Source organism: Fonsecaea pedrosoi (genome assembly GCF_000835455.1).
Source record: "Fonsecaea pedrosoi CBS 271.37 unplaced genomic scaffold supercont1.1, whole genome shotgun sequence".
NCBI lineage: Eukaryota > Fungi > Ascomycota > Eurotiomycetes > Chaetothyriales > Herpotrichiellaceae > Fonsecaea > Fonsecaea pedrosoi.
The window spans coordinates 1,101,447-1,120,505 of record NW_013550615.1 but is presented as its reverse complement, the minus strand read 5'-3'; the positions used below and the strand labels follow the sequence as shown (position 1 = coordinate 1,120,505).

The window sequence follows — 19,059 nt, the reverse complement described above, 5'->3', positions numbered from 1 at the left end:
GCGAAGGAGTGAATTAAGACAAGATGAGAACATCAGAAGAGAGGTGGAGAGACCGACCAGAATGAACTGTAGAGGTGATCAGGATCAGGAGTTTCCGGAGAATTAATTTGGTGACGAAGGGAAATTTGCCTCCTCCATGCCTCCTTGCACCGGAGTCATGTGATTATCCTTGAGATTGAATTATCACGTGCGCCAAGCGGCGCAATATTGAAGTGGACGCAGCAAAATTTTTGGTGGCAGCGCAACCCCACACCGCACCGCAGTTTGCCCAAGTGGATGGGCATTCACAGGGCTAGATACCCTTTCGATCTTGAACCCCTCGTCAACCCAGCCAGGCTTGCGCTCATTCATTTTTTTTCTTTCGCTCAGTCTTTCTACCTTTAAGCGCACCCTCTCCCCATTATTTGTTTCCCTCTGCTCGCTGCAGCGCTTGATTCAAGATGATCATTTACAGGGTACAAACCATTTCATCCTCGAACACAGGGTCTTTTGACCCTACTCCGCCTGAATTAACTAACAATTTTATATCAGGACATCATCAGCGGCGATGAGCTCGCGTCTGACACATCGAAAATCATCGATATTGGCAATGGCCTGTGGGAAATTGACGGCAAGATGATCACAAAAGGATCCGAGAACTTTGGTTAGTCTCGTCCTCATCCCTCATCCCTCAACCCCCCGTAAACCGACTAAACTCTTGGAATTCAGTTCTCGAAGGCGCCAATCCATCTGCTGAGGGCGAAGACGCCGAAGACGGTACGGATGACACCAAGGTCACGGTTCTTGATCTTGCCGACCAGTTCCGTCTACAAAAGCTCGAAGGTGGAATGAGCAAGAAATCGTATCAGTCCGAACTCAAGAGTACGTTACATGCCCCGGACTGCGGTTTGTCAAGGTTGCAGAATTGACACGGGCACAGAATACATGAAGGCTCTGACGGAGAAATTGAAGGAGAAGGGGAAGAGCGAGGAGGAGATCAAGAAATTCCAGTCAGAAGCACCAGCCGCAGCCAAAAAGATTCTCGGCAACTGGGACAACTACGACATCTATCAGGGCGAGTCAATGACCGAGAACGGCATGTACGTCCTTGTTGACTTCCGTGAGGATGGTATGACACCATATGCGACCGTTTGGAAATGGGGCCTGGAAGAATACAAAGTGTAAGCGAAAAAGCCACAGCGATTGGTGCATTCGAGGATACATACGACACGACAATGATGGTGTTCTGAGATGATGAATGGGGTGGATGGCCTGCGATAGCTTATTATCGTCCAAGCACATCACGAAGAATAGAATCTGCAACTTGCTTGCCGCTTCAGTCATGTTTTGTCCCTGCTGGTCCATGACTTGGAACTCTCTGCAAGGTTGGCCAACGGACTGGCTAGCCTGTGCCGTTGCTGTCTTCTTACATATGACATGCAATGTCGACCCGGGAGGAAAGAATACACAAGCCTGGTGCAAAGTACGTCCCTTGAGTAAAACCTTAGACATTTGCTCCCCTCTCCACGAGCACCAATAGCACAAGGAGGCTGTCACGCTGTCGAACACTTTGCCTTGCTCATGGGTGATTGTTCAAGATGGTGTGTTGGAAAGGTGGGAGACCCCCGCAGTTGCAGACGAAAGGCTTCCCTCGCTTTAGGCGGTCATTTCAAAGGGACTAGACCCAGGCCCTGTTGTACTGGCACTTATTGGAGGAGAGAAATGGCGCTGCCTGCATGCTCCGCCCCTGCACGTTCAACAGCCCCATCCAAAAACTTGTTGTCCTACTCCTACGTCCGTGCCTATCTATGATCTCCAGAATCATCGTATGACTGGGGATCTTGGCTGTGGCATTTAGTTACCCATTGCTTGGGGAGAAGCATCTCTATCTGATAAGCATCCAAAGCGCCTTTAGCCCTCCCTTCCTCCCAACTCACCGAGCTAGCTGCTGTCTCCGCTACTGGAACTGTGCTCTCGTGCTCGCTTTCCACATCAGAAAATCTACCATCAGGGTCGCCTTTGATCTTCAGGTCCCGGCTCACATGTCACAATAGCAATACTGTCTCCAGCCCAGCATGGCTCCTTTTCTCCGCAGCATATTAATCTTTTCAGCTCTTATCACTGCCACCATTTCCGTTCCTACTAGCGAGTCTTTCTCTCATACCTCCCCGCAGAACAAACTCACCCCTACACCCCGAGAAAGACCGAGAGGGTCCTTTCGCAGACTTCGAGACGCTATCATCGAACGAATATGGTCCATTCCGAGTCGATATTCCTACAAGCCCTCATCCATAGCCGGCGCAGCAAGAGCTCCAGACAACTTTCGCGCTCGCTATGGCGGCGACGTTGTCCTCCGCTTCCAAATCAAGACAGAAGATGAGGCGAGGGCGATTTCAGAAGCAGCAGACATCTTATACTTGGACATCTGGGAAGCAACCAACGAATGGGTCGATATACGGGTAGCAAAGGAAGTGGTTCCCTCTTTTATTGGCCTTCTACCGTCCTCCTTGCACGATTCCTACGTGCCATTGATGCACGATCTTGCGCGTGCCGTCTACGATACATACCCTGCATCGCCTCTTGCCAACGAGAAGATTTCGGGCTTCACGACCCCACATGACTGGAGGGCAAAGGGGAACACGCCGCATGATCTATTTTTCCAAGACTATCAACCGCTATCGGTGCTATATCCCTGGCTACGGTTGCTTGCCTCGCTCTTCCCTACGCACGCTTCGCTGATGAGTATCGGTCAATCGGCGGAGGGTCGCGACATCCCTGCCTTGCGCATCGGAGCGCAGCTCGTTGGTAGCTCGACAGACTCGCATGACACGAAGCAGACACTGCTGATAGTGGGCGGGAGCCATGCTCGCGAATGGATCTCAGTCTCGACAGTGGCATACATCGCCTACAGCCTTGTCACGCGTTATGGGCATGATCAGTTTCCGGAAGTCACGAAGATTTTGAACCATTTCGACTTGATTTTCGTTCCCGTGCTGAACCCTGATGGATATGAGTATACCTGGACGTCCGACAGACTGTGGCGCAAGAATAGGCAAGCTACGTCTATTCCATTCTGCCCTGGTATCGACCTCGACCGTGCCTTTCAATTCGGATGGGACGGCTATGGGAACACAGATAACGCCTGTAGTGACGATTATGCCGGCCCCGGACCGTTGGCTGCAGTTGAAGCGCAAATGTTGACAGGGTGGGCTCAAAACTTGACGGCCAACAATAACGTCACATTTATGTCGTATCTAGACTTCCACTCCTACTCTCAGGAAGTGCTCTACCCTTACAGCTACACTTGCGATACAGAGCCACCAAACCTCGAAGACCTCGAAGAGGTTGCCATTGGGATCGCGAAGTCTTTCCGATTGACCAACGGGCATCATTATGGAGTCGAAAGCGCGTGCCAAGGTAGCATGGTCTTCCGAGACCGAGCGAAAACACCACGAGTCCAGATAGAGCCACAAGGTGGCTCTGCGTTGGATTTCTTCTACCATGATCTTGATGTCAAGCTTGCATTCCAAATCAAGCTGAGAGACACCGGGACATATGGTTTCTTGCTGCCGAGGTCTCACATTCTTCCCACGGGTCAAGAAGCTTACGAGGGCGTGGTTGGTCTAGGACGATGGATGTTGGGCAACCACGGCATTGAGCGAGTTGATGATTTGCATTCCGTTTGGGGGAGCGAAGAATTGACGGACGATCACAATGCAGAGATCTCTGAAGAACACGGAGTACCAGTCACAAATGAGGAAGAGGACGACGAACTGGACGAGAATGATTTTGAACTAAGACGACGGCGGCGTCGGTAATGCTGATATAACGAGCGTGGGCAGCGAACTTGAGGGCGTTTTTGGAGGCATCGTGGGCGGGGGTGGATCCATCCCGATTGACGTTTTCCATGAATTGGCATGATGCCTTAGGATGTACAAATACTGGTCATCTTCAGAGGCACTTGCTCCTAGGGTACACGAGCAAAGTACTCGGTATTAGCCCCTGGACGACATTCTATATCCTCGCCGTATAAAAGTTGAACAAGGACTTTGTGGTGAAATATAGTGCACGAAGTGGTGTGGATCGTGAGAGCTACAGTATCGACTCGTTGCTGCATCTGGCCGGGACTTGACAAGAGATGAAATGACGAAACTCGTGACCAGCAACGGGCACCATGAAGCCTATTATTCGTAATACGAGGAGGAGACACCTAGCAAGGGCTAGAAGCAAGCCCCTCGGCATGCAAGGTCAAATTGAGGTTCCTTTTTTTCCCTCAGTGGCTGATTCCCCGGTAAATTGAGATGTCGCAAGGAGGGCCGGCGGTTACCCAGAGACGTCAATTTGACAAATGAATAGGGGATACAAACAAAGCCAGCAGGGAGCGAGGGCTGCTTCTTCATTTTGTTGCTGTGAACTTGTCATTTTGTTGTTTCCCATATACACCTTTCGACGGAAGTAGATGCCACAAAGTATGAGTACCGGGTACTCCTGCTATGTACTGAGATTACGAGGTACAGTGTGAGCTGAAAAGTGAAAGTCAAAGCGGTACCAAGAACAGAGGTTGGCTGAAGCCAGGGCGGTTTTAGTGGCTCTCCACCTCCACCCAAACAAGTCTCTCAGGGTCCGAGACTCGACAAGTGGCGACATGCAGTTGGCCCGTGAATCCCTAATGGCCCTGGGGTGCCTGGATTGCCGGGGTGCCTTGGTCCCCCTGGTCCGTGATCCCCCAACTAGGCTGCTTGAGGCATGAGCTGACGAACAACGGCCAATCGCCATGCCGAGCCATCGGACTCGCCATGCGTTGTCTATTCTCCTTTGAGTTTCTGCCAATTTGACTGTCACACTGCGCTGGGCAACACGATTCGCTACTGCATGGCCTTTACCTTGTTTTGCTCTGTTTTGATCTATCAACCTGCCCTTTGTACCCTTTTCTGTCCAATCCTTCATGCAGCCCGCCCGCTTCCAGAAATACCCACGAGTCCATCGAATGTCCGTTCCATTACCTTTTGTGCCCCAGCCTCTTCGCTTGACCCAAATTGACACCTCCGATCAACAACCGGCTCTCGATTCGAGCGGGCCCGTTCTCTCGCTTGCTGAGCAAGGGACTCGGAAATAATAGAGATATGGTCGTGGACATTGGACTAGAGGTGGACAAGATCGAACCGGGCGGGATTTCATCTGTCAAACTTCCCAGGCTGCATGATGACAGCAGCATCTTTCAGACATCATATCATGTTGCTGGCAAAACTCTTATAATCTGCATTGGTCCACCAATGTAATAGTTTCCTTGCCCTCTTACCCTCTCACGCTCGTGCTGCAATCTTCTATGCTGCTTACCCTGTTGCACATCCGAGCCACTCATTTACGCTCATCCCATTGCCATTCGTTGCTGGCCGAAACACCACTCACTTCCACCTCAATAACCGCCGGACCCTGAATTGCTCCTGCTCTCCTGCAATCACCATCACCAAGCGCCTGACAAGACTCGACATTGTACCTTCTTCATCTCTTCTAATTGGACTCAATTCCACATCGACGTCGCTCGTCTTTGCTCGTCCAATCCTCAAACACGCGCGGTCCATTTCCATCTCGGCCGTCACTCAGTTTCAGCGCTCTCAAACGAGGATCCCCCTCCTTGGCCCCCATCATGCTACCATCACAGACACTGCCGCACATGCTGCACAAGCTGATTTGAGGCCAACCTCAGTTTCACCCTCTGTGCAGAAATAGTGTCCAATCTGGTACTTGCGGAACTTCCCCTCCCGTGGCGTCACCTTTAGGGCCTGGATTCGACTATATTTTGTCCAGCAACGCACATCTAAACACGGACTCAGCCAGGAGACGTTGTGTTGTCTTCCCAGTAGCCTGTGGCCTTACATATCAGGCTATCCAAATATTGTTCTTCTCTCTATCGGCTGCATTGTTGGATTCTTTTTCCTTTTGTTTCCTTTGTGGCTCTGCCTCCCGTGATACCCAGTACTTTCCTGCTGGACAGAGAGTCTTGTTCGATTACCTTGGGACTGGTGTTGTTTGTGGCCTTCATCTTAAAAATAGAAGCATTCTGCTTCTTATATTTGACCTTTTCCTGATACCTTGAGAGATGGCTCCGACTACACTCGTGACTTTTCTTGTGTATGTTGAGTCCTTTCCTTCTCTGAATCAAGCTGATGATTATTACAGCCGCAGTCCGCCTTCCACCAGATCAGTTCACCTCTACGGTTCTTGGGATAATTTCAAGACTGCTTATCCTATGCAAAGGGATGCACGCACGGGCCCGGAGCACTGGACAGGCTGCCATAGCTTCTCCAACATCATCTGTGATGGTGACGCAACAGTCAATGGTACACCCAGACAAGGGGGACTCATGATGGGCGGAACGTACTGGTATTACGTGTGTTTGACCTTCCTTCGCTCTACCCCATTGCTGTGCTTACGGGTCCCTCGCAGTACAAATTGGACGACGAAATCGAGTTTCACAACTCGGCAGAACCGTCAACCACTTCCTGCCCTATGCTTCCGGGCCAGCTGGTCAACGTCTTGAATGTTCCCTTCGCACTCACCAGCAGCAACCGCTCCCGCAACGACAGTGTGAGCTCCACGAGCTCCGACCATCGCACCATGAACCCTACAGACAAGTTTCTGAACCCTCGACCAGTGCCAGCAAAGCCATCCCTACCCCGCCTGAGGACATCTCCAACCTTGCCGCAACAGTCGTGGTCTTCCTCCAGCTCTCCCGCGAGTGCATCGTCCCTCCCTAGCAGAAGAGGAAGGTCGACATCCACCACCGCATCTTCTCAACCTGGTGGGGCCAATAGCCACAGAGTTGTCCGAATGAAGCCATCAGTTGAGGTACCTTCGAGGTCGACATCTCGAGGGAGTAACCGCTCGGTTGGTATCATCGGTGCGTTTCGAGCTCTGACATCGCCACGTCTAGCGAGCCCTGGGGCTACAATGGATCGAGGTCGGTGCCTCTTAGAGGATTCGGCATCAAGAGGTCATTCACAGGGCGTGTCAGAACGCAGCATCACCCCCAAGAGGACTGTACTCGAGACACCTGCTTCGATTCCGGAGGTGGAGGATAACACAATATCTGAGCCTACAGGAGAGCTTGCCCTACGTCGGCCAATCAACGGGCCTGAGCCTTTCGGGCACCTGCCGATTTCGTCCTTTGCATATCATCGGCGCCAGCGGTCTTTGTCGCGTGAACCTTCGCCACTCCGTAGTTCGCTGCAACCAGACATCTCGTCTAACCTAGGGACGTCAGATGAGTCCACTGCGCAGTACCAACCTCTGTCGACCTTAAAGGAGGTTGCTTCAGCAGCCAATACCCCTGTTTGGCCTCTCACTGCGGTGAAAGTCGAGGGCGAAAAGGAGGCCAGTGACATGCGAGCGCCTCTAGATCTGGAGAAACGTCTACCAACTTTACCGAATACACCATCCTCAGCATATCCCCCAAGTGTTGTGGATGAACCCTCTACCAACGAGGAGTCAGATGGTACTGAAAACCTTCGCAGTCATTTCTCCTGCACCACCATCGAGACAGAACCGTACACGGATCGCTTCTTTCACGGCCGAAGCCGCTTCTCGGATTGGACGGACGGGACCACCAAATTTTCACCCCAATCGGAGCTAGGCTCGAGCATTCTTGATTTCGAGCCTATAAGTCCACTACCAGACGCAGCACTCGACTTCCTAAATGACAATCCAAACACTATCGACGAGGGCCAAACTAACAAAGACTGTTCGGGCGCAACCACTTCCAATGCCTCCAAACCAGAGGGGCTTCCCTTGGCCCTCAGTTTTTCAACTATCAGCTCGGTTGCTTCCTCAACTGTTCCATGCGCTTACGTGAACCCTGGCAGCGCCAATGATTCCCATTTTTCCTGGACCAGCTTTCAGCATTATAGCCTGCCCTCCGAGGATATCGGGTCTGGACCCATGCAAAAACCCGCATCGATTGCCAAGCATGTGTCACCTTTGGTTGTGGACGAAAACCACCGCGCCGATGTATATCAGCCTCAAGTATCGAGCTATGACGACTCAACAATTCCTCATTCCACCAGTATGCAAGAACTCCTTGCTGAATTGAGTTATCTGGCCGGAATGATTCAGCAACATTAACATGTGCAATATAATTTGCTACGTCCCTCGCTCGCAACCTTGATCGATATACTCGACGGAATTCTCTCCTTTTCTACATGCTGAGATGTGCAAATATTCGGCTGGTTAGATCCACGGGGATCTAGCTTCATTTTCAGTTTCCCAATGTTATGGTGTTAACAGCATATTCCTCGTCCGAGCGAAGTTTTCCGGGTTGGGGAAGGATAGAAGTCGATGTACTAATGAATGGGACAATGGTGGCTTAAAAGTGACGAATCGGTTGAGAAATTTTCTCTTGTCGAGGGAGGGGGTGACTTCTCCGGGGATACCTCGCTGATGACCCTAAAAGTTGAAAAGGAAAAGGGATGAGGGAGTGGCAGAGCCTCTTTCGTTCAGCCTCGCCTCCAACCAACGAGGCTGCGTTATGAGGCTTGGCGGAATTTCTTCCCGATAACCTAGACATAGACTACCAGTAATTACCTCTGTACCAATGTCTGTAAGGACACAGACTCATGCAGCATGATGATGATGATTATAACTTAATGACGAGATGGCTTCATGCCTAGCACGAATTTCATCTTTGGATTCTCTCTACTCTTCGCGGTTCGCTTTCCTTGACGCGTCCATCATCAATCGGGCCTGGGCACGCGTCGCTGAGAGGAGTTGGGCTCCATTGAGCAGCACCACACAATCCTAGCCATTTCTCATTTTCACTCTACGCTGCAGATACTGGAACGGAACGATGATCATGAGAGTCTTTGATTGAACAAAGATCCGCCGATCCTTAATTCTGCTTTCCAGTCGCGCATCACTTACCTCGTGGACGCCTGCCCCAGTCCAATACCTCAGCCGCACCACCCTGTAGCATTGCGAATCTGCTTCAACAATGCATCAAATATCGAAGCGCATGTTTACCGACCCTTTCGTCCCTCCCCTTTTCGCGTACTGTCCGACCCTAGATCTTGTCGCGACGGTTACGGCCAAAGGGAGTGTGGATGTTTGGAGGTTGAATGGGCAGAGAGTCTTTGGTTTCAACTTTCCCAGAGATGAGGAGGAGGAGAAGGATGTTGACATGGTCGGGCACGCGGCCGCAGAGAAGGGCATTGGAGGAAACGTAAGGGCTCTGGCGTGGAGGAGGGATGGTGAGTGATTTTTTTTTACGCCTATGTTCTCCTCTTCGTTCCCATCACACGGCACATCAGACCAGGTCAGATGCCAGGACTGAGAGACATGGTGCTCCTAGGGCCAGCTTGGATCATTATCTCCTCACTTGCCGGGAAAGAAACCACATGCTAACTTCCACGTCCCAACTGCGGGGATGCACGTACAGGCCAAATACTCGCGATTGGCTGCACAGATGGCAGCTTTACACTCATAAATACCTTGACAGGCAAAATTGCTCATCGAATACCCAGTCCGGTCCAGGAAGCGGTATCTTCTGTATCATCACCACGACCAATACAGACCCAGGCACGAACACGGAGTTCTAGGGTCTCCTCTGTCGCTACGTCTCAGACCACACCCTCGCGGCCAAACGTCACAACCATCTCCTGGACAACACACTTCGTCGATCCCTCCCCCACCACCGTCCGCTCCCGTCTTGATGCGCCACATTCGAGTGTCTCCCTCGATCAGATTCTCGGCCTCCGCGCTGACGTGGACAGACTTCTTCAATTGAAAGCCGACTTGCCCCGTGAGATAAGCAGTATTGACGTGGAGGCATCACTACCAAGGCTTGCGACGTTGCCCCCTACGGGCGTTGGTGCGGATGATGATGTGTTTAGTTCTCGGAGCAGTGTGGATGTTGTGTTTCATGGAGGCGGCAATAACGGCTCTACCGGGTCTGGTGGTGTCGACGCCATGCTAGCGGGATTAAGCGACGAGGACGGCGGATGCATGGTTCAGCTGAGAGTTTTTGACTCCTTTGATATAGGAACTATCGATCTGAAGGGGATTCTACCTCCAGCGCATGCAACTGGAAGAGCGTCAAGGGTGCTGAAAATGGAAGGTCATCCCTTCCTTTCAACAGTTTTCCTCGTCATCGAACAGACGCCAAAAGAGGGAGCCGCTTCGTCGCTACATTTACTCAGCCTTGACTTGAGCTTCATACCTCAAACTGGACGGAACTTGCCGCTTGTAGCAAGGAAAGTCTCACAACTAGGCTACCTGCTCCGATACATCTCGCAGGTCCGGACGCAATTGGTTGCCGAACTCAAAGCTGCATTTGACTTACCGGGCAGATTTCTCCGCAATATCAACGAATCTCTCGCAGAAGGAGATGAGAATGCGGACTTTGTCTTTGCGGTCCATCATCTCGCCGTTACAGGCATCTGTGATCCTATACTGAGGGAGTGGTTGGTTGACCAGGTTGGAGATAGGGGTTTAAAGCGGTGGGAGAACGCCGTAGGCGATTGTCTTGAAGTCGTGAGGAGGATGACAAGTGAATGTCTCCTTCCTGCCGTGGAAAGAAGTCTGGCTGTGTTGTCAAGACTCGACGGCCTTGCCAGGTTTGGACCCACCAGTTCTAAGCTTGGACTAGACGAAAAGAACGTGAAGAGGGTGACGGAGACCTTTGACGCTCTGGGTATCCTCGGTGAAGACCTCTTGCTTGATGTCATTACAGAAACAAGAGAGTTTACAACGTTCATCAGATGGTTGAAATGGGAGCGCGATGTTGAGGCGCTGGATGAAGACAGTGACAAGACCGAAGAATTGAGAGAGCTGTGGACAGGAGAGGGGGAGTTGAGGCTGGTATTAGACTATGTGGGAGGCGCCATGAACGAAAGTCGACTGAAGAAATATCTTTTGGACGAGACCAAGGAGCAACAAACTACGTTGCCCACATCCTTTGATGACGATTCGGATCTAGGATTCTACGCCGAGTTCACGAAACGCCGGACCAGCGGTAACAGAGACAAGAGGATGCCTACTCTAGGAGAACTGGTCGACAGACTGCAGAGGCAGTGTGAGGTGGTCTTTGAGCGGATCGCAGAGACATTCAGGAAGAGCATCCTCACGAGCTATCTGCAAGAGCTGCCCAGTGAGTGTGTTGGCGGGAATATGGACGTCAGAGTCATCCCCAGCGACAGCGACCCCAACCTGTACAGGCTCTTTATGATATCCACGGATCGCCGAGAGAAAGCCCTTCTCCAATATGTCGTGGTAGAGCTGCGACAAGGAGCTGGTAAGGGTGTCAAGAACACAATGCAGTCGAAGTCGATCGCGATCCCCGAGGTGCAGGAGGTCCTTGATGCGAAATTTGTCGACGACGAAGCACTTCTAGTTCTTGCCCGGACGGCCTCTGATGTCAACCTGTTCTGGAAAGACATCACTATTGACGGTGAAGGACCCTGGGATGTCCGGCACGTTTTCCAGCGAGGGAGAATCGACGGTGTGATGAAGCCCGTTAGGCTTGATGTGAATGGGAGAGTTGGAAGGAGAGTGGTCACTGTCCTCGACGAAAGTGGGATGGGACTAGTGGTCTTGGACTTGGACGCCGACGACAGTGCTCCTGACGCCACTGATGAAGAAGATGAGCTCATGACGGAGTGACGAGATAAAGTTTCAAGAGTGTTGAGAGGGTACGGGCTTCCCCAGGCATCAGGCTGCGGTCGAGGCGGAGACTGCCATAGAACCGGGTTACGCAAAGCCTGGCTTGTTTGACCCAGACGAGTGTCTGTTCCTAGGTGATCGAGTACATTAGTATTAGTAGCAAAGACGCAGTCACTCGTAGGTAATTCTGTACCACCACGCTTAAACTACAGACAATGTACTAGTAGTGCAGGGGTTGTAAGAGATGGGACGAGGCTGATCAAGGCTGGCAGAATGGCAGCATTAGGAACGCAGAGCCCCTGAGTGGCGCCATCTAGCGTTGGCAGGTTGGCAGGTCGAAGCCACTGGGAGTGTCCAAGCGCAGGCGGGCGGCCGCCACAATAATGTAATGTAACACTCTAAGGAGTTTCTGGGGTGCGAGGTGCCCAGCTGATGCAATGCGGGCGTCAGTCGAGGCAGCGCATAGTCCATAGCGATAGGGTATGAACTTGGGAGGTATGTAGCGAGCCAGCTGTTTGCTTTAGCCACTTTGCCAGCAGATCCGCAAATTTGACCACTCAGTTCGGCCCTGCAGCTTGGGTGCAGCCTTTGACCTGGACTACGTAAACGATCAGGTTAAGTAGCCTGGTAGGCCAGTTAGCGCGAGCCTGACCGCAGTCTATCAACAAATCCATCCCACTTGCAGTTGCCCTCTAGCAAAACACACACCAAACCCGCAGCCCTGCACACACAATCTCAAACCACCTTGTCCTTCTCTCTCTCATCTTGACCCCATTCCGTCGCCCGCTCGACTCGCCAGTATCTACAGGTCGTTCTCTCCTTGAATTCCAGGCCTCTGTCATTCTTCCACTTTGACATACTTCTTTGCCTGCTATCCAAGTTAGAGCCCGGAATTCCTCGTTTTGTCCGCCTTCTGCATCCTAGACCGCTGTTCGGTCCAGCCATCATGGACGTCAGAGCGGTCCTAGAGAACACTTTTTCTCCCGGTAACATGATCTCTTACCTCTCTCGCTTCCGGCATGGCACTGATCTCTCCTAGATGCCACGATCCGTGGCGGTGCTGAAGAACAGCTCAGACAAGCCCGCGAAGGAAATTTTGTATGTCCCATCCCTATCCCGCACACCAGCGTTATGAAGGTCCCAACTGACCGTCGGCTGCCAAATATAGTCCGAATACCTGTCTATCCTCTCCAGAGAACTTGCCAATGATCAAGCCAGTCCTGCCGTCCGACAAGCCGCCGGTCTCGCCCTGAAAAACGCCTTCTCCTACCGTGACGTGACCAGATTACGAGAGGTACAGGCAAGATGGTTGCAGGGTGTTGACCCTCAAATCAAGGCCCAGGTCAAGGAGCTGGCCGTCAAAACCCTCACTTCTACACCTCAAGCCGCCAATTCGGCTGCTCAATTGATTGCGACCATTGCCGCCATTGAACTCCCACGCAACGAGTGGCCTGACCTGTTACCGGCCCTTGTCCACAACGTTGGTGCTGGTGACGACAAACTCAAGCAGTCCAGTCTCACGACCATCGGCTTCATTTGTGAATCGGACGATGCCGAGCTCAGAGAGTCCCTGGTTGGATATTCCAACGCAATATTGACCGCTGTTGTTCAGGGTGCGCGGAAAGAGGAGGAGAACCAGGACGTTCGACTCTCCGCCTTGTCAGCGCTCAGCGATGCTACCGAATTCATCCGCAGCAATTTTGAGAACGAAGGCGAGAGAAACTACATCATGCAAGTCGTGTGCGAGGCCACACAATCCCCTGACACCCGGGTTCAGGCGGCTGCTTTTGGTTGTCTGAATCGTATCATGGGCATTTATTATGATAAGATGAGATTCTACATGGAAAAGGCCTTGTTCGGTCTGACCGTCGGCGGCATGAAGAACGATGAAGAGGATGTAGCAAAATTGGCTATTGAATTCTGGTGCACCGTCTGCGAAGAGGAGATCAGCATCGAAGATGATAACCAGCAAGCACAACAGGAAGGATCCACCGAGCTGCGGTCCTACTTCAACTTCGCCAGAGTCGCCGCACGCGAGGTTGTCCCAGTCCTGCTTCAGTTGATGACCAAGGTCTCCGAGGACGATGCCGACGATGAATACAACGTCGCCCGCGCTGCTTATCAATGTCTCCAACTCTACGCACAGACAATAGGTGGTGATTTGGTCCCGATGGTTCTTCAATTTGTCGAGGCGAATCTACGCAGCGATGACTGGACCAAGAGAGATGCTGCCGTCTCATCATTCGGAGCAATCATGGACGGTCCTGACATTAAAACACTTGATCCTCTGGTTAAACAAGCTCTCCCCGTCTTGATTGGAATGATGCAAGACCCAGTTGTTCAGGTTCAAGACTCTGCGGCATTTGCCCTGAGCAGAATCTGCGACTACTGCTCCGAGTGTATTGATCCGTCAACACATTTGCAGCCTCTTATGTCGGCCCTTTTTGCCGGCCTGATGAGCAATCCCAAGATTGCCGCATCCTGCTGTTTAGCTCTTCTCAATCTCACCGAGCGATTTGTTGGCGAGGACGGTGCATCCTCAAATGCTCTGACGCCGCATTTCCAGGACAGTGTGACTTCTCTGCTGGCTGTAACCGAGAAGGAAGCTGGTAACAACCAACTTCGCACGGCCGCGTATGAAGTGCTTGGTGGCTTCGTCACAAATGCCGCTCACGACAGCTTGCAGATAGTCGCTGAACTGTCTAACGTCATCATCCAGCGTCTTGAGAGCACGATTCCCATGCAGAAGCAGATTGTCAGTATTGACGATAAGATCACTCTAGAGGAGTTGCAAGTCAGCCTTAGCAGCGTTCTGCTCGCCATTGTCCAACGACTCGAACAGAACATTGGACCACAGGCTGATCGGATTATGCAAATCAGTTTGGAGCTTCTCAACGTCACTGGCACGACCAGCGTCCCCGAAGTCATTTTCCAGATTGTCAGTGGACTGGCAAATGCGTTGGCTGGCGATTTCTTAAAGTACATGGACTCATTCGTTCCATATCTCTACAATGCTTTAGGAAATCAGGATGCTCCGGACATGTGTTCCCTGGCTATTGGGCTTGTCAGCGACATTGTTCGTGCCCTGGAGGACAAGGCGCGGCCGTACTGCGATACATTTATGAACTACCTACTCGACGATCTCAGGGTTTGTCTTCTCCCAACCCTCACTCATCCGTATTCATGCAACTAACAATTCCCTCTAGTCCGACAAGCTCTCCAACTCACTGAAGCCGCCCATTTTGGAGACCTTTGGTGATATCGCTACCAGCATTGGTGTACATTTCGAAACATACGTCACTGTGGTAGCCGGGGTTCTCCAGCAAGCCAATAATGTTTCTGTTGCGAGCGATGTCTCGTTCGATATGCTGGACTATATCGTTTCTCTCCGCTCAGGTATTGCTGATGCATGGTCAGGCCTGATCCTGGCCTTCAAGGGCACTGAAAAAGGTATGATATCTCCCAATGTAAAATGTTCCGATGCTAACTCAGTGACAGCTGCCCTCCTTCAAACTTATGTGCAACCTATCTTCGAGTTTTTGCAGACCGTCTCCCAGGACATGAACCATAACGAGGGTCTACTCAGAGCTTGCATGGGCATTATCGCGTATGTGTTCTTCCGGACTCCTCGTACTCTTTCTGACAGTTTCCAGTGACCTCAGCGAGACCTTCCCCGACGGATCACTTTCAGAGTACTATCGACAAGACTGGGTTACCAAGCTCATCAAAGAAACGCGAACAACTCGAGAATTCTCGCCGCGGACCATCAACGCAGCACGTTGGGCAAGAGAACAAGTCAAACGACAGACTCAACATCAAGGTACCATCATGAATGCGTCATGAGCCTGATGTCGAGAATATGTCGTATCCCCAACATCATTATTCACCTCCCCGGCACCATTACCGCCACCCCGAATCACCCTTGCCCATTCGCACCCCAGCACCAGCCCCAGCACAGCACATTGAAACCCCCTGTCAGAGCGCTGATCACCGTTATGTGAAGGTCATTTCTCATCGCAAGCCAGTACCATAGTGGGACGACTGGAGAACGATGGCGAACATGACCTGTTGCAAAACGGAGAGAATGGTCACGTGGACAAGCGTCAACACTCGGTTGACACCCGAATCTATCACCGCCATCCGCGGGCGATCCTCGATCCTTCAGCCTTCTCGTGTCTCGATCTTGATGTCGATGTCGATCTCGATTTGGACTCTGAGGACGACCTACCCTTGACTGGCGCGTCAGGCCACAACCCGTCACCAGGCGCTTCGCTCTCTTCCCAGTCACGCGTGGTGTGCCTAGAACGATATTACATTGGAACGATGTCTGTTGACGGCTTTTCCAACCACGACTGCATCGAATCTCGAAATGGAAATGGCAATGACACAGTGGCTCCATTTGGTCACGACTACTATGGACATATCGATCCGCCATAGCACCGAGCCTTTAGCAGCCGAACGTCTACCGGACGAAAATCGCCGGTTTGACAGAGGGACCTGCAACGGATGGAAATTCTGCGGTTTGGGTTCACGCATGGAAAGACAGAAAAGAAATTCAGACACAGGACAGGATCTGGCGATCGTTCGGAACAGATAAACAAGACAGCCCCATGATACCCCTTATACCCCATATTCCCTCCTTCGCTTCTTCCCTCTTTCCCCTTCTTTGCACCGCTTCATTCTACATTCGGCATCCGTTTTCTGCTGGACTCAGGTTGAGACTCGACAACAGTGTACTGCGAGACTCAGGGAGGGTGGAGGCCTGAGCCATTGTTTGCGCGGCCTGTGTCGTTGTGTCGTCGTACCAAATTGAGGCACCATTATTCTACTGGAAGGCATGTCCTCGTTGTGATATGACCGCTTTTGGGCCATGCAATGTGGTCACGAGTGGTGTCCGAGTGGAGCTTCCTCAGGCATAGAGCTAGATAGCAATCCCAATTAGATGGCATACGTTTGACCTGTCTCGGCTCTTGGTCGAGTCTAGCAAACAAGGTGACAGGACAGTACATTGAGAGATTATCGATGATGGCTTGTTCGACATACAAAGGGCCTGTAGTATTTGATGCGAGGAGAACAGGAAAACGACGGCCAGTAGCAACCTCAATCCCACCCTCTACTCTCTGTAAGTTCCTTGGCTCAGTGATTGCCTCGATGTCGACAACGAATTTGTGTTTCGCGAACTGTCCACCGAGTACATATGTACCTCGTGTGCCTAGATAGGACATATGCTGCCCTTGGACCCCCCAAGTCTATACATAAATATCTCGCCCTTCCCACGTACCTGGCTTGCTAACCGGCCATTTGAGTCCCCGATCCTCCTCCTCTCTCTCTCTCTCTCTCACACACACACACAATCCCCCTCCACCGTCTTCCTCCAATCTACTGCGAGGAAATAACAGGAGGCTGTTGCTGTCTCTTTGCGAAAAGCTCTCGCGCGCCCTTCCACCACAGGCCGTTCTGCAGGTCCAAGGTCTGCTCGATGAGGAAGCGCTGGCTCTCGTCGGCGTAGTCCGGAGGTTTACGGTAAAAGAGCCTGTCGACGACGCACTCGACGCTCTGGCCCGTTTTGACTTGGCCGTCGACCCCTTCGGACTTGCCGTCTCCCTCGACCCGGCCGGTCTCGGAGATGAGCTCGACAAAGGCCCGCACCATGGTGCTCACGGGCGTGATGTACTCCCTGGGCCAGCCGGCGGTGACGCTCGGCGGCGACAGGCCCGTCTCCACGTACGCCGGGTTGATGCAGTTGACGGCAATGTTGTCCGTCTCGTACAGCAGGCGGCCCACCGCCCGCGTCAGCCCCAGCACCGCGTGCTTGGTCGCGCAGTACTCGGGCGCCACGGAGAAGGGGTACAGTCCCGCGCACGACGACGTGATGACCATCTTGGGGTTATATCCCGCCGCCGCGACGGCGGATTGGGACAACGACGAGGTTTTGAGCAAACCCCGCGCCGTGCGCCGGCTGTAGTGGATGAAGAGCTTGAGGCCGTAAAACACCCCGATCTGGTTCACCTGCGTGCACAGCATGGGCGGCTTCGAGGGCTCGTCGGCCTCATAGTCCGCCGCCGCCGGGTTCGCCAGCACGATGTGCTCCTTCTCGGCGACGCCCGCGTTGGCGGCCAGAAAGTCGATGCGCCCGCCCGACCAGGCAAACGCCTCTCGGAACAGCGCCGCCTGCGACTCCCACGACCCGACGTCGGTGGCCACGAAGACGTGTCTGCTGCTGTCACCACCAAGGTCCCCCGCGATTGCTGGGTACGCGTCCGCCCGGATGTCGGCAATCACCACGCGCCAGTCCGGCTGCGAGAGGAGGTGCTTCACCAGTCCGAGACCGATGCCGCTGCAGCCGCCTGTTGGGGGGAAGGAGAGTTAGATCTCTGCGTTGGAAAAAAATTCGGTGCGAATCTTCTCTTTGGATGGACGGATGGTGAAGTGCAATGAAAAAAAAAGGGGGGGGGGGTTCCCAAAACGAGCTATGTGTGTATGGTTTTGGTGATGGTGGTGAAAGATGAAGGGGGATGGGGAAGAGAGGCGAGATATGTAATGTACGTACCTGTGACTATCGCCGTCTTCATAGTCATCGTTGTCATTGTGCTCGCTTTCCTTCCACTCTTTTGTGGAAGCTCAAGGGACCGGCACCGGGATGGTACTGTTGATCGCCACGAAGCGGGCTTGATGCTCAATTCAGAGACGGACGTATACACACACCTCGGGTTGGACGCGAATGCTAGAAATATATTCAGACAACAAAGAAAAAGAAAGGACAAACTCGAGTTTTGAGTTTATATTCTCGAGGAAGAGACAGCATATGGTTTTTCGTCGTACAACATTGACTGAATTGACTGACTACCTAGTAGCTGACTGATTGACTGATTGACTGACTGACTGACTGACTGAATGCGCGATGGCCTGATGGGCGCTAGGATTTATGTATTGACTCCGTCATGTATAAGAAAATCCCCCCCCCAATGTGGCACGCTCACCAGCACTGGCACACACGGCTTGGGTACATCTCTTACCTACATACCGAGGTGTTTTGGGCAAGTCCCTGGGTAATTCACCACCGTGGAGGGTTGTCGCGGGGAGACGAGGAGGAGGTGGTGGTGGTATCTGGACTTCTGACACAGGAATGTCGAGTCGTAACCAGAAAATGGATCTCCTCCGTTCAAGCCCCGTTTGTGTGCCCCCTTTTTGCTCGGGTCTTGGGTGTGATTGACTGATTCCCCGCAGAAATACTTGGTGTCCCAGTCTTGACCCGATTTGGAAGGCATACGAGTATTATGAGGATTTCCCGGGAGGAGTGTAGATGTAATCTTCCTAGGATCCACGCTTGTAGCTTGCGTGCTCGATCGGGTCATTGCAGATCCAACGAACCAGTCAACGACGGTTTGGCTTGGTTGTATTCGACTTGTGGTTCTGGTCTCCCAACAA

At 52.3% G+C, this 19,059-nt stretch overlaps 6 protein-coding genes across 6 annotated transcripts; 5 read left to right on the top strand and 1 right to left on the bottom strand.

Moving 5' to 3' along the window:
• Nucleotides 1-440: 440 nt before the first annotated feature.
• On the top strand, nt 441-1,164 carry Z517_00397 (uncharacterized protein; the record flags this gene model as incomplete). The annotated part of the gene is made up of 4 exons (XM_013433363.1): nt 441-455; nt 532-643; nt 709-861; nt 920-1,164. The coding sequence occupies 4 exons, from the start codon at nt 441-443 to the stop codon at nt 1,162-1,164; spliced, it is 525 nt and encodes a 174-aa protein (XP_013288817.1).
• Nucleotides 1,165-2,054: 890 nt separating this feature from the next.
• On the top strand, nt 2,055-3,797 carry Z517_00396 (uncharacterized protein; the record flags this gene model as incomplete). The annotated part of the gene is made up of 1 exon (XM_013433362.1): nt 2,055-3,797. The coding sequence occupies one exon, from the start codon at nt 2,055-2,057 to the stop codon at nt 3,795-3,797; it is 1,743 nt and encodes a 580-aa protein (XP_013288816.1).
• A 2,282-nt stretch (nt 3,798-6,079) lies between these two features.
• Nucleotides 6,080-8,100, top strand: Z517_00395 (uncharacterized protein; the record flags this gene model as incomplete). Its single annotated transcript, XM_013433361.1, has 3 exons — nt 6,080-6,111; nt 6,160-6,370; nt 6,427-8,100. 3 exons carry the CDS (start codon nt 6,080-6,082, stop codon nt 8,098-8,100), a joined length of 1,917 nt encoding a protein of 638 aa, XP_013288815.1.
• Nucleotides 8,101-8,965: 865 nt separating this feature from the next.
• Nucleotides 8,966-11,631, top strand: Z517_00394 (uncharacterized protein; the record flags this gene model as incomplete). The annotated part of the gene is made up of 2 exons (XM_013433360.1): nt 8,966-9,221; nt 9,410-11,631. 2 exons carry the CDS (start codon nt 8,966-8,968, stop codon nt 11,629-11,631), a joined length of 2,478 nt encoding a protein of 825 aa, XP_013288814.1.
• A 946-nt stretch (nt 11,632-12,577) lies between these two features.
• Z517_00393 (uncharacterized protein) lies at nt 12,578-15,474 on the top strand (the record flags this gene model as incomplete). The annotated part of the gene is made up of 6 exons (XM_013433359.1): nt 12,578-12,617; nt 12,671-12,729; nt 12,800-14,779; nt 14,838-15,081; nt 15,130-15,238; nt 15,285-15,474. 6 exons carry the CDS (start codon nt 12,578-12,580, stop codon nt 15,472-15,474), a joined length of 2,622 nt encoding a protein of 873 aa, XP_013288813.1.
• A 1,536-nt stretch (nt 15,475-17,010) lies between these two features.
• Nucleotides 17,011-18,209, bottom strand: Z517_00392 (uncharacterized protein; the record flags this gene model as incomplete). Its single annotated transcript, XM_013433358.1, has 2 exons — nt 17,011-17,978; nt 18,182-18,209. The coding sequence occupies 2 exons, from the start codon at nt 18,207-18,209 to the stop codon at nt 17,011-17,013; spliced, it is 996 nt and encodes a 331-aa protein (XP_013288812.1).
• Nucleotides 18,210-19,059: the final 850 nt, after the last annotated feature.